This window comes from Leuresthes tenuis, unplaced genomic scaffold (assembly GCF_036924035.1).
Source record: "Leuresthes tenuis unplaced genomic scaffold, fLeuTen1.0.hap1 SCAF_12, whole genome shotgun sequence".
In the NCBI taxonomy this organism is placed as follows: domain Eukaryota; kingdom Metazoa; phylum Chordata; class Actinopteri; order Atheriniformes; family Atherinopsidae; genus Leuresthes; species Leuresthes tenuis.
The window spans coordinates 1,657,886-1,672,223 of NW_027325366.1; the positions used below are offsets into that span (position 1 = coordinate 1,657,886).

Here is a 14,338-nt window from a genome sequence, read left to right on the forward strand (position 1 = left end):
CCTTCGTTAACTAAAACACTTCCTTCTTGGTAGCACATACCTGGGTCCAAAACCCTGGCTTCTCAGAGTATAAATGTCCAACATGTCTGAAACTGCATCAGTAATCTTCCCACCGGATCCCTTTCTGTCATACGGACACTTTGAAAATGATTACTGTAGCTGTAGATCACAGGGAAAGTAGTGCAGGGATTAAAATGTCTCAGTTTCAGTCATGTTACTGAACTACGATGCAGAGAGATTCTCATTCATTAAAGAGATTAAATTACACTTAATATATTACACCGTGGCTATTTGTTTCTCAAACATTCACCAGAAAAATGAATTCAAGGGAGAACATTTTATTTTTTCAACATTTTATTCACAGGGAGCATGAGACTGGTGACCTCTGGCTTATTCAGGATCACAGCTTTCGACTTAAACCACCAGCCGCACCTGGTGGGCCTCCAACACAGACGCTGTGAACTCGATACTCATCACCAACGCCGGTCCTTCCACTTCTTCATAGTTATCATATGTACGATTTCAACATACGAGCAAAAGACAGTAATGAGGAAGACGTGACAATGCAGCGAGAGAGAAATTAATTACAAGGCCGACTCACAGTTCCATCTGAGCACCAAATGGAAAACGGGCTTTTTTTTTCCCTCACACTTTGACTCCTTTTCATCACCTGCTGCCTAAAAATGTGAGAATCAGAAATCCTTGCGGTGCGTATTCAATAAAAGGCCATTTGCATTTATAAAGCAGATACAAGCCTGTGCAGCACCTGGCGAAGCAGGCCGGCCACACCCTTATCCCTGATGAGAGCTCCAGTTGTACAGGACTGAACAACTCTTGGGTCACCCCTCTTTTTCTGAAATAATGCCATGAAAATGGAGAATAAGTGCAGTGATTTACCGAAGCATGGTCAAACATACATGTGAATACAGCATATAAGGCTTTCTTTAAGTAGTTTCTTTAAGGAGTAGTTCTCCAGGCTTCTTGAAGGACTTCCCGAAGCTCTTCTTTGAAGGCGGTCTGTCCTCTGAGGACACACTTCGTTCTGAGAGTCTTCCACTCTTGCATCTTTTGTCCATGTCTTTTGAGAGAGTCCCTTCCTCTCTTCGGGCCATCATGACACGTGGATAACAGACATGCTGTGCATTTCCAACAAGCTTGCATCTGTCTCAGTGTGGTCCTCGCTGGTTGACTGCAGGCCCACATGTCTCCCACACCCTTTGGACTCCTGCTCGGGGTCAAAAGGGCCGCTCCAGCCGTCCTCTGCCTTTGTGAAGCACTGCTTCATGCTGGGCTGCAGCGCACTGGAGGTGCCCCCTGTTGAGTAAACGCCAGAATCCCCACTGGTGCTGCTATCTTGTCGACTGTGTCTGCCACCGGAAACAGTGAAAGGAAACCAATTAATTAAGAATTTTCACTATTTTTGGAAAGGTTTGATTAGAGTGAGTAGGATTAAATGTTTTAGCACTAAAGGTGAAATGCTGCACAGTTCATTTCAAAACTGTGAACACCAGAGAAGAAGAAGCCCCTGCGCCCCACAGGGTTAGAGCCGAGGAGGAAATTAGGATTTAAATCTGCTTCTAGTACATCAGAGAAGGCAGCTATTTAAATGAGAAAGGGGGCGGGGGGCTGGAGCCTATACCAGCTGCCATAAAGCGTCAGTTTCTGTGGAAACAACAGAACACAGGCCAGAGATGTCCACATCCGGTCCTGGAGGGCCGCTGTCCTGCAGGTTTTAGATGTTTCCCTGCTGCAACACCTGATTCAGATCGATGCCTCATTAGCAGACTGCTGCAGAGCTTAGCAATCTTTTGAAGAGATCCATTTCATCTGAATCAGGTGTGTTGAAGCAGGGAACATCTAAAACCTGCAGGGCAGCGGCCCTCCAGGACCGACTTTGGACATTCCTGACATAGGCTGTGTGAGAACAAGAAGTCCAAGTAACCTGCTGTCTGGATCCAGGTCTGATGTGGGAGCTGGGATGTCCTCAACCTGCGGGCTGTGGATTTCCAGGATGGCTGGCTGTGGGCAGACAGTCACGTTCTCACACAGCAGCTCCAGCTGTGAGTCTGAGTCCATGTGGCGAGGAATGCCAGAGCCAGGGGAGCCGTCGAGATACTGGAAGGAGGAAGGAGGCTGTCAGCCATCTGTAACACATTTACCCGCCGACAGTCACGCTGAGATAACAAGTGTCTGCATACCCCTTTCAAGGATGAAGGCAGCTGTGGGAAAAACGTAGCTTTGTAGGACCAGATGCACCAGAAGGAGCCATAGACAGAGAGCAGCACACCCAGGAACCAGATCATCAGAGAGCCCAGGAAGGACACGAAGATGTACCACCAAGGAATAGCACCTGTTACAGCACACGCACGTTAGGTCAAGGCAAGTTTATTTCTGCCACAGTACAAAACAGTTCAAAGTGCTTTGCAGAAGATAAAAGCGTTGCTGCGGGCAGTGGAAGAAGCATTAAAAATATGTAACAGAATTCTTTCTGGCATGAAGAAAGGTCTTTAAGCTGGATTTAAAAAGGTCTACATGTGGTGAAATGAAACAAACATGGAGAGGAGGACGCACCATCAAAGCTGCAACTATAGAACTGAGGAGGGGTTTGTGACACTGGCCAGTAGGGAGTTGAAATGCTTAAATTGTATCATCATAAAGTCTAAAGATGGAGACAGCAGCAGACACTCAGCTTCTCCTGAGAAACACAGTCGAACACCGACTGTTTTCCTGTGAATGATCAATAAAGCTTCCAGACAGCTGATCGGGTTCATCTGTTGTTCATCAATCAGTTCATTTCCATCTGGGCTACAAAGCATTTTTGCTGCTTAAGGTGCTTCTATAAGCCGTTGGATCATGGGGTTCACTTAGTTTTCCTCACACTGCTCCTGTGTTTTCGTTCCATAAATAATGACACGTGTGATGTCATGTGTTGTTGTTCAGCTCAGGTTGGATTCATTCAGTGGGTCTGAATGGTGCGTTCAAGTTGTACACAAATGTCGGAATTTTAAATTCACCATTTGAAAGTTGTGTTTAGTAACTGTTAACTTCAAAGAAAAGTGTTAAATTATTCAGTACACCAGGGATACTGGAATGTTTACAGTTTTTTTCTGACAAGCAAAATAAGGAGAAATAAAATTGTTCTCTTCACGCACAAAATATGTACCGAAACTGAATGGAAACCGTGGCCCAAAAACCGAGGTACGGACTGTACCGTGGGTTACCGTGGGTTACCGTGGGTTACCTGTACCGCTGCACCCCGAGTCTTAAGCTAAACTACTCTGAAGTCTCTGAACAACCAACGCTGAGGTGGTTCGGTTCTCTGATGATGACACCAACTAAAATGGTGTGGATCCTACAATAGAACAGCTGTAAACGCGTCACACGGGGCGTTACCTTCAGTCTGCATACAGTGTGGTGGCGTGAAGGTGCTGCTCTTGTTGTAGAAGTCGTAGCGTGTCTGGACTACCACACAGTACCAGGTCCAGCCTTTCAGCTTTGACAAAGTCACCCTGTTCACACTGCTGCTTAACGTCTGGGCAGCCTGTGGGAAAAGGAAATTAAATTTAGGAGATTTACTTCATTTATGAGCAACAACGCACAGTATGAGGTAAGAATTTGGACCAGTGACGAGTTTTCTGGTAGAAAGTGGTGAAAATATGCAAAGAAAGGTGCTGCTTCAGGGCTGCTGTCATGTCTGTTAAAAAGTCTACACGGGAATGAGCTGCCTACCTCCATCTCTGCAGAGCGTTCCCAGTAAAGAATGTAGTAGTAGAGCTTTGGGAGATGCTCCTTCATGGAGCCGTTGGTGCTGGTCAGAGGATCAGAGATTAAAACCTCCAGGCTGCTGTCAGCTGGGGTGAGGTCAACGGAGGCCGGAGGACCGACACGAGCTGGGAGAGACAGACAGACGTGTCATTCAGGGACTGACGGGTCGGCTTTGTGCGTCGACTCGTGGTTCAATAGCACACAAACATTTGTAATTTAACAGTGCACGATCAAACATGTAAGCATGGAAATCTAGTATAAAGCACCATCTAACAACAGAGCCAATGACCAAAGCAGAGTCTGGCCATCGACCACGCTGGCTTTGACCTGCCGGTCCCACACTCTGGGGAGCAATTTTACAGACAAAATGATTAATCCAGACAATAAGTGACACTCAGAGAATCACATGTAATTAGAGAGATCTGTGAAGGTTGTGTTTAATGTTCAAAGACATGGGAAAAGTGGGCCGGCCCCAGGAAATGTAACAGAAGAAGAAAACACGCTGTCTCTAATAAAATAGATTCGATTGTGTTCTGCTACTAACGCTGCAGCAGAATCCAGCCGTGTGACAGGTTTCAAAGAGCCGGGCAGCAAATATCCTGCCAATCCCTGCTAAAGTCAGCATGTCCAGACAAATAAAGCCAAACACGAAACATGAGGGGCTTCAAAAAGCTGCTGCATGACAACGGCTCGGTTAAAAACCTGCCAATCAATGATATGCTCCATAACATTCAAAGGGAAGACTCCACCCGGACCCTCCTGCTGCTGCTGGCTCTGCAGAGCAGCAACAACCCCGTCCAGTGGGAACTTTAAGTGATGAAATGTATCTGAACAGAAGTTCTCTTTTCTCAGATAGCCGGGCTTCATGCCCACAAACACCAGACATTTGGGGCTGATATCACTGAGCCTCCACCGGCAGTCGGCCGCTCTTCTTCATGAGCTACAGCTGACATTTCATTTTCCTGTGCTCCGATTGGTCGAAAAGAGAAAAAGCTTCAGAAGCCCTTTCTTTTCCACATATAAATGGATACAGATCAGAAGTTTCTGGGTCGTATTTGTTTCAGTTAGAACAACTTCATCTGTCATGCCCATGAATGAAGGTGCCACAGAGTAAATCAAATAGAACACTTTTTCACACCCGATACGTCACACAGACCGAGTCGTGTCGCTGATGCTGACGTGTGTGCAACAATCAGCCATCAAGCCCTCCCTCTTACCATCTTTATCAGGGCAAAACTCCTTCTGCACCCAGGCAGAGTGCTGCTGGTTCACACTGGCTCGAACACGGAGCATGTAGATGCCCAGGTAGTGCAGGTTGAGCGCTGTGAGGTCACATGACCTCTCTGACGTGTCCTTGCACACCGTGAGCCACTTTGGACGCTTTCTTTTGGACACCAGTTTGTACTTCCTGAGGGAGAAAAGACACAGAACACCAGGCGTTAATCACGGTGACGCTGGTCATCATGCATGGTGCGGGGCGCCACCACAGAAGAAGAAGGAAAAACCGTTAATGATGGATTTAGAACAATACTTCAGCTGTTGAGCATCACTTCTCTCATGTGGCTGACAGAGCGAAAAGAAAGAAAAGTTCCACACACAGCGCCTCGTGCACAGACTCGTTTTACACATGCAGGAAAAACCTTTCCCCCGCTTACTTTGTCCAATCAAAAAGGACAAATTGTGCTGCCAAGAGGAAGAGGAACACCACAGGGTGTGGGGCTGACCTGCTGACCACGGTGTGACATCACAAAAAGGTGGGCTGGCATTAAAGTGGATGGAAGCACACAGGTGGGGGCAGATTCTGTCTCAGAGAGAAAACCCATCGGCTTTCAGATGTTCAAAGAATCACAGGAAGGAGTTTCTGAGGGACTAAAGCAGGCCCACACAGATGAAAACCGGGTCCCATCATTTGCTCCTCCTACTGATTCTGCCAGTTGTTGCACAGTTTGTTCATGTCCTCGCTTCAGAAAACTTTCCTTTTTGACTAATGCTGGTCTAAGTCACCTCTTGGGTTATGCTGCTTTGAGTCTGAGCTGCGAGAGGATCTCACGTTCTAGACATGGACTGAACGGGCTTAAAATGGATTGTAATCAGACTGAATTTAACTGGTTTACTCTCTGCATAAAGGCCCTAAAACACCGCTGCTGCGTGTCGTCACCATAGAAACAGTGAAAAAAAAAAATCAATTTACAAGATCTCAAAAAGATCATTTGATGTGAGAGTTGCACTGAGAAGGTAAAGAAAGAAAGACTGATGACAGGTGAGGTTGTAAAAATATAAATTATTACATTATGATAATTATTATAAGACAGTGGAGCAGATTCACGGTGCAGAATATTAGTTTTACTGAAACTTTCCAGCTAAATCTATTGACTGCAGACTCACCTGCACTCATTCCCTCCTCTACGTGCGTGCATGTGTGCGTGCATGTGTGCGTGCATGTGTGCGTGCATGTGTGCGTGCGCATGGCGAGACTTACGCAACATATTCTGTGGTGAAGGTGACGGCGTCAGACTCGGCAGCACTTTGGTCCCAGTCCCAGCTCAGCGTGTAGTGAGTGTTCAACGTTATCATGGTCAAGATCCTTGGTGGGGCCAGCTCTGCTTCAACTGCAACAAACAGGGCAAAGGATGACATCATTTACGTTGTCACAACCATAATCACCAGCCCCCCCCCACCTCATGTCCTGCTTCAACACAGGCGTGGCCTCAGCAGCGAGCGGGCTGTCAGAGAATGACAACTGAAAGGTTTCCCGCTGCTTCATACTCTTAAAGCAAAGCTCATTGAAAATGGTCTGAGGCAAAGTGGGAAACTGTTCTGAGGTCAGATGGATCAGAACCGAGGAGCTGCACATCTGGAAAGGCTCCATCAATGCTGAAAGGTATACAGAGGCAGGCCTTGCACGTTGCAGAAAGACAGTTCTCCACCACATGCTGCACCAGTTCTAGCAGATTTAGAACAATGTGGGGCAGAGATCAGTACGCAGCCTTTCACGCTGCGCTGCCACTTCCTGACTGAAACCACACATCAAAGTGGAATTCAGAGGAGCAGGTCACGAAATCTCATGCAGCTGAGCAAAAGCTGCCCCTCTGAATGCTGCCGGCTGAAAATTAGGCATTTCTAAGGAATTCTTGTTTGATGGGACTGAGAGGTGGACTCCATAGAAAAGGATGGTGGAGGTGTAGCAGAGCTGGTTAACAACAGATGATGTCATCCTGGACACGTCACTGTGGAGCAGAGGCTCTGTGTCTGGCACATGGAACTGTTAGCTCTGTGTTTACAGCCTTATTACCTCCCAAGGGAGTTCACCTGTGTCACTCTGGTGCTTTGTAGCCTCACCGAGGGCCACAGCCAACACCGTGTGTGATGTCATCAGCTCAGTCGTTGCCGGGCAACAAACACAACGTGCCAACACATTCATGGCAGTTTCAGAGTGTTTCCTCTCTGCTACATTCCAAACGTACCACGGTTTCTCCGATAAGATGCATCCAGCTGCTGCATGTGGAAAAATCAGCCCACAGTCTGGTTCTCCTCATCTCCAACCGAACCCCCGACGTTCAGCAGCAGCCAACGACCACAAGAAACTGGAGATGCTCTGAGGCCACAGACCGTAACGCACTCTGTGAGCCCCATGGAGACGGTATCAGTGCTGTGGCTGAGTGTGTGACAGACTGCATCAGCTCCTGTGTGCAGGCTTTTATTCCCAAGGACAGCGAGGTGCTTCCCCAGGAACAAAGCCTGGATGAGCCGTGACGCAGCACCACAGGGGATGTGCTCTTTCTGTTTCCCTTCACGCTGCACACATCCAGAACAACTCAGAGGCCTGAGCTGCAGCTGCCCAAACTACCACAATCACAGGCCAAGACAACACGAGACAGCGTGTTCTGGAGTTTCTGAGAAATGACTCGGCTGAATTAGCTGGCAGTGACACAAACATTTATCAGTCAGTATTTATGACCAACATGAAGACGGAGCAGAGGCCAAACGAGAAGCTGTATGTGAAAATAAAAAGTTACATGAGGGACATCAGGTTGGTTTTCCCCTCTCAAACTTCAGCTCTTAGCTCAAAGAGGAACAAATCAAAGACGCTGCTCAGAGGTGAAAACATCTGTGCCCTGAGCACTAAACCCGAGTCAGAGGAGCGTGTCAACCCAAACCATGACTTCTGCTAAATGGGGAAGTGGACTTTAGAGTAATAAAAATAGAGGGAAGCTGTTTCAGTCTCCCACATGACTGAAACTGTGCAGAGTGCACGGCAAAAACAGGAAATACTGATGGCGTGAAACAACTCTCAGGAAGACTGCGGGGGTTGAAGCGCTTCTCCTTCTCAGTGTTGACAGACGCCTGAGGACTTGGAGCTTCGACCATGACTCACTTTCTTACAAACCTCCCAGGAATGTCGCTTAAAAGTTAATCTAAAGGACCAGCAAACACTCTGCTAAAGATCATGGAGCTGTACTCTGAGAAAAGCTGAAGGAATAAAGGTTTATGTGATGGGGGGGGCTTCTCATAACATTCTGCAGCCAGTGAGCCTGCTTCTGACTGTCTGAACTCGTTTTCCCTGAACTCTGAATGGGTCAGGGTGTGGCCAGTAAACAGAAGGAATATAAAAGGCACCATTCTGTGAGTCAGACACCTCTGAGCAGCTTCCTGATGGGTGGTGTGGGCTCGTCTCCTTCTTACAAGAAATAAAGCTCTGAGAGAATTCTCCTGACAGTCACCATGGAGACTAAGCACCTCCCATAACTCAGCATCATCACTTATCCTGGCTCACATGATTCCTTAATAGCTGAGCCTTGTCATGGTATTTGGTTTCCAATCCATTCTCCACAGCCACTTCAGCCATTCGTAGGGCTCTTCCTCGTACATTTTCTCTCTTCTTCCTCACTTGTATCTGCCACCGCTTCTTATTTGAAATGACATCAGTGTCTTTCATTTTTCTTACTTCATTTATTAGTGCAAAAGTGTGTTATGTAGCCGAGTCTGAACGCAGGAAAACAAAGATCTGACGCGTGGCATCTCAGACCACAGCCTCAGAAATCACTTCAAAACAATTGTTTCTTCACAGCCAGTCTCTTCCTGCTTCACTTCCTGTCTCCTTTCACAACAGCTCGCTCATTACGGACAGTTTTGCTTCACACACAGCAGAAAGTTGTGTTATGGGTTTTTGTCAACTGTGGCACAGCAGAAGTTCGACTAAAAGGCATCTGTATGACCAACAAACAACAGCTAACAGCTACAGCTACATGTAACAGCTACAGGTACAGGTAACAGCTACAGGTAACAGGTACAGCTACAGGTACATGTAACAGCTACAGGTACAGGTACATGTAACAGCTACATGCTACATGTAAATGTAACAGCTACAGGTAACAGCCACATGTAACAGCTACAGGTAACAGCTACATGTAACAGGTACAGCTAACAGCTACATGTACAGGTAACAGCTACATGTAACAGCTACATGTAACAGCTAACAGCTACAGGTACAGGTACATGTAACAGCTACAGGTAACAGCTACAGGTAACAACTACATGTAACAGCTACATGCTACAGCTACATGTAACAACTACATGTAACAGCTACATGCTACAGCTACATGTAAATGTAACAGCTACAGGTAACAGCTACAGCTACATGTAACGGCTACTGGTACAAGTACATGCTACAGGTAACAGCTACAGCTACATGTAACAGCTACTGGTACAGGTACATGTAACAGCTACAGCTACATGTAACAGGTACAGGTAACAGCTACATGTAAAGGTACATGTAACAGCTAACAGGTAACAGCTACAGGTAAATGTAACAGCTACAGGTAACAACTACAGGTAACAGCTAACAGCTACATGTAACAGCTACTGGTACAGCTACATGCAACAGCTACAGGTACATGTAACAGCTACATGCTACAGGTAAATGTAACAGCTACAGGTAACAGCCACATGTACATGTAACAGCTAACAGCTACAGCTACTGGTACAAGTACATGCTACAGCTACAGGTACATGTAACAGCTACAGGTACATGTAACAGCTACAGGTACAGCTACATGCTACAGCTACATGTAACAGGTACAGGTAACAGCTACATGTAACAGCTACAGGTACATGCTACAGCTACGTGTAACAGCTACTGGTAACAGTTACAGGTACATGCTACAGCTACATGTAACAGCTACAGCTACTGGTAACAGTTACAGGTACATGCTACAGCTACATGTAACAGCTACAGCTACTGGTAACAGTTACAGGTACATGCTACAGCTACATGTAACAGCTACAGCTACTGGTAACAGCTACAGGTACATGTAACAGCTACATGTAACAGCTACATGTAACAGCTACAGCTACATGTAACAGCTACTGGTAACAGTTACAGGTACATGCTACAGCTACATGTAACAGCTACAGCTACTGGTAACAGCTACAGGTAACAGCTACATGTAACAGCTACATGTAACAGCTACATGTAACAGCTACATGTAACAGCTACTGGTAACAGCTACATGTAACAGCTACTGGTAACAGCTACTGGTAACAGCTACATGTAACAGCTACTGGTAACAGCTACTGGTAACAGCTACTGGTAACAGCTACTGGTAACAGCTACATGTAACAGCTACTGGTAACAGCTACAGGTACAGTGTGGTACAGGTACAGTCGTTTTCTGGGCAGTGACTACTGTTGAGGATGAAGACTAATGAGTAAATGATGTAACATGACGTGCTGATGTCACCATTAGCTCGAGCAGTGACCACCATGGCTCACAAAATCCAAACACTTTACTTCAAAGAGGCCGTCACTGGCTGTCTGATGTCTCTGCCGACTGTCTGTGAGCAGAACCAACATCATTCAGGGATCCGGTTATCTGAAGGTAGTGATAGCTTTCTGATGTTTCAGTGTCTAATATCCCACAAAAATATAATAAAGTGTGTTAATGTCTTCCCATTCTGTAAAGAATAGCCTAAAATGCCAAAACAAACTATTCTACGCCGACATGAAGTCGCTCTTCTCTGTCTCCTTTGAGAGGTGAAACTCTAAAAAACAAAGTAAACACTAAAGAACAATGGTGTCCGTTCTTTGCACAGCCTGATGTCCAACATGGTCCTGAACAAAAGTCCAGGCACGTCCCAGAAGCTCTTACTGAGAACCAGATGAATGGCTTGCAGCTCTGCAGGAGGGATACCTGCAGAGAAGCAGCTGCTGCAGAGGGCTCAGGATGTGCTGAACAACAAAGGAGCTCGACATCAAAAACAAGACGTCATGTGACCTGCGGCTGAGGTCACGTGCAGCTGTGTCTAACAGGGGGTGTTAGACATGTCTGTAAAATATGCTAAAGGGGAATACCCCCACTTTTCAGCAAACTATTCAACGCCTGGGGACGGTCCACAGAGCCTGCAGCACATGTTCCTGCTGTTTGAGATGAAGAGGAGAAACCGAGCCGAGCCGAACCGAGCCGAAGCACTACCCACAAACCCGCCTGGGATTAATCCAGTCTGTTTAAAACACGGTCTTCTTTATTTGGCTGAAGTCCAAATAAAGCGTCATTCCCGGCTTTTACTTTCAGTTTTTCTTAATAATGCAGAAAATATTCAGTCCTGTGCCTCAGACCGGGTTTCCACCTGAACAGCTTCACTGAGCTGCTTTTCTCTGAGGAAAACGTTAAAACCCAAACTCATACAGATGTCAGCACAGTTTGACAGCATTTCACAGAGTTCGCATTAGGCCGACATGTCAGGGAGGTGCAGCCAGGCCAGCATCAGGGAACTTACCCGCAGCGCCGAGGTGGCTCCACAGCAGGAGGCACGCGGACACAACCGCCAACATGGTGACACGAGCTGACAGCAGACCTTCAACAAGCCGAGTGGCAGCCGCTCATTGTCCTGCCTCTGCCCGGACAGACTCAGCGTGCAGCAGGCTCCGCTGTTATGGAGCGCTGTCTTCGTCTCCGTCTTCTTCTTCTTCTTCTTCTTTTTCAAGCTCTTCATATAGTTGACGCCCACGGAGTTGCACTACTGCCATCTACTGGATGTAGATGGAGTTGATTCCCCGGTCCTTTTCGGGATATTAAAAAGGCATTTTGTCCTTGTCCCTTTTCACCACAGTCCAGAATATGTTCCTGCAGCCCAGTAATCAGAATCAAAGAGATATTTGGGCAGTGCAAAAACAGGACAATCTGAGAAGTAATCACAGTGATATCAAGTAACATTTACTTCCATGGTTCTCAGTTCTCAATATGTGGACCCAAAAAGAAGCCATGGTAATCATAGGGAACATTCAAATAGAGTGTAACATATATATATGATTGATCTGGCTCTGATGCTGCAGTATCTCCTCCTGGATGTGGGCAGATTGAGGGCTCCTGCACAGTGCTGCAGGCTTTCTGACAGACCACATCCTGCAGAGATGAAGACGGCTCTCTGCTGTCTTCTCAACCCTCTGCAGGTGCCCGTGGTCAGATGTGCCCCAGCTGCCGCACCAGACAGTGATGCAGCTCGTCAGAACACTCCAGTGGGGCTGGGAGGAGGAAGGCTTGCTCGTTTCAGCCACCGCAGGAAGTGTAGTCTCTCATCACATCCTGGCTCTTTGTGATATATATTTCGCACAACCGATGAGAACATGTTCTACTGATAATCTGACAAGACTCACACGTCCCTGATTGGTGTTTCCCTGTTCTTAGTCCTGCCATCACTACTTGCTGCCGTCTCTCACGCCTCCTACACTGTATTAGGCCCACTTTGTTTTGAACTGAATAAGCACTGCTGTCATTCTTCATTCATTCTTCCACATACAGTTGTCCTTCCCCTCTGACTTGGAAAGTTCAATATCACTGTCAACATGTTCTCTTTTAGTAACTTGTTTAGCCAACTTGTCCATCCTCTGATTCCCAGGAATGCTAATATGAGCTGGCTCCCACACGAATGTCACTGTAGTCCTTTGCCTTAAAGCCTGAGTATGTGTCAACACGACCTCAGATCCAGAAACCACGCTCCCATATTCCAGCCGAGATCTAATTACAGCTTTATATAAGGCAGCAATATCTGTTCCCACATAACCTTTGATCATACTTATTACCCTTAGTCTACAACAGCTGTAACATACTCCTCCCATGCCAGGAGGAAGAGTATCCATCACATATTCCCCAAACCACAATCAGACTTCTTTTCCCGACAGGAAGAATGAGCCTTTCATGGACAACATGTCTGTGAATGTGTGATTACCAGGGTCTGGGGTATTGTGTGTATTTTGGTTTGCTTATGTCACTTCCTCCCCCTCGACTGCTCCTTGGGTTCGGTGGCTGCCGGATGCTGCCCTGATGTCCTGCGGCTGCTGCTGAGGCTCCTCTTCTTGAGTTTGAGTCTCTCCAGAATTCAGCGCCAGATCATTGTTCATTACTAGTGGGAACTTTACTGGCCAATCAGGAGCCAAACTGCACAGCCACGGGTGTCGCAGCCACTCTACACCGCCAGCGTTCCACCTTAAACCAGCATCAGTAAAGCCAGTTCAAGGTCCCCCCCTTCCCAGCCACTGGTCAGTGCTGTGCTGTTTTACCAAGGCTCCAGTCTCCATCTGCCAAGCTCTCTGCTCTCTGAGTTACTGCACTATGATTTCCATTCATCAGTGCAAAGTTATTCCACTTCCCAAATCTCTCCTGGTTTCCTAGAGCAGTGTTTCCCAACCCTGGTCCTCAAGGCACCCCACCCTGCATGTTTTCCATGTTTCCCTGCTCCAGTACACCTGATTCAAAAGAATGGGTCGTCCTCAGCCTTCGGCAGAGCTCAAAGACCTGACCCATTCATTTGAATCAGGTGTGCTGGAGCAGGGAATCATTGGAAATGATCATTACTTTGCGAGTATAGACAGTTCAACTCCAAAAGGTAGATGTTTGGGAAACAAACTGAAGTGCAAGGGCTCTACTACAAACTGATCATATGGAAGTAGGAGCTGTTCACCAAACTAAGGAAGGCATAATCAAAGCTGCACAGGGATCACTTCCTAAGAGTGTGGGTGGAGTTGGGATGAGGAGTGTAATACATGTTCAACAGCAATTATTAACGTCCAGGTCTATAGAAAAAAGCCCAGGCAGAAGTATGAAAGTATGAAAGACAGAAAAATAAGCAACACATCGGCCAAAAGTAATACTATAGGACAGTGTTTCCCAACCCTGGTCCTCAAGGCACCCCACCCTGCATGTTTTCCATGTTTCCCTGCTCCAGTACACCTGATTCAAAAGAATGGGTCGTCCTCAGCCTTCGGCAGAGCTCAAAGATGAGCACACCTGATTCAAATGAATCCTGTTTTCCATGTTTCCCTGCCCCAGCACACCTGATTCAAATGAATCCTGTTTTCCATGTTTCCCTGCCCCAGCACACCTGATTCAAATGAAGTCTACAGTCTATACTCGCAAACTACAAAGTAATGATCATTTCCAATGATTCCCTGAAGACCCTGTGGTGTAGTGGGGATGGTCGCCTTCAAACAGCCTGTGATGCAGGAAGAACTCTGCTGACACAGACTTGGTCGAACACAGAAACCTTTATTGTCAACCAGGTCCGTATCAGAATTACAG

At 46.8% G+C, this 14,338-nt stretch overlaps 1 protein-coding gene across 1 annotated transcript; it reads right to left on the bottom strand.

The window, feature by feature from the left end:
• Window positions 1-344: 344 nt before the first annotated feature.
• Window positions 345-11,725, bottom strand: il10rb (interleukin 10 receptor, beta). The gene is made up of 8 exons (XM_072397813.1): window positions 11,541-11,725; window positions 6,245-6,374; window positions 4,983-5,173; window positions 3,730-3,890; window positions 3,394-3,541; window positions 2,199-2,350; window positions 1,943-2,115; window positions 345-1,367 (listed from the first exon to the last, which is right to left on the bottom strand). Exons 1-8 carry the CDS (start codon window positions 11,593-11,595, stop codon window positions 1,112-1,114), a joined length of 1,266 nt encoding a protein of 421 aa, XP_072253914.1. The 5' UTR covers window positions 11,596-11,725; the 3' UTR covers window positions 345-1,111.
• Between the last annotated feature and the right edge of the window lie 2,613 nt (window positions 11,726-14,338).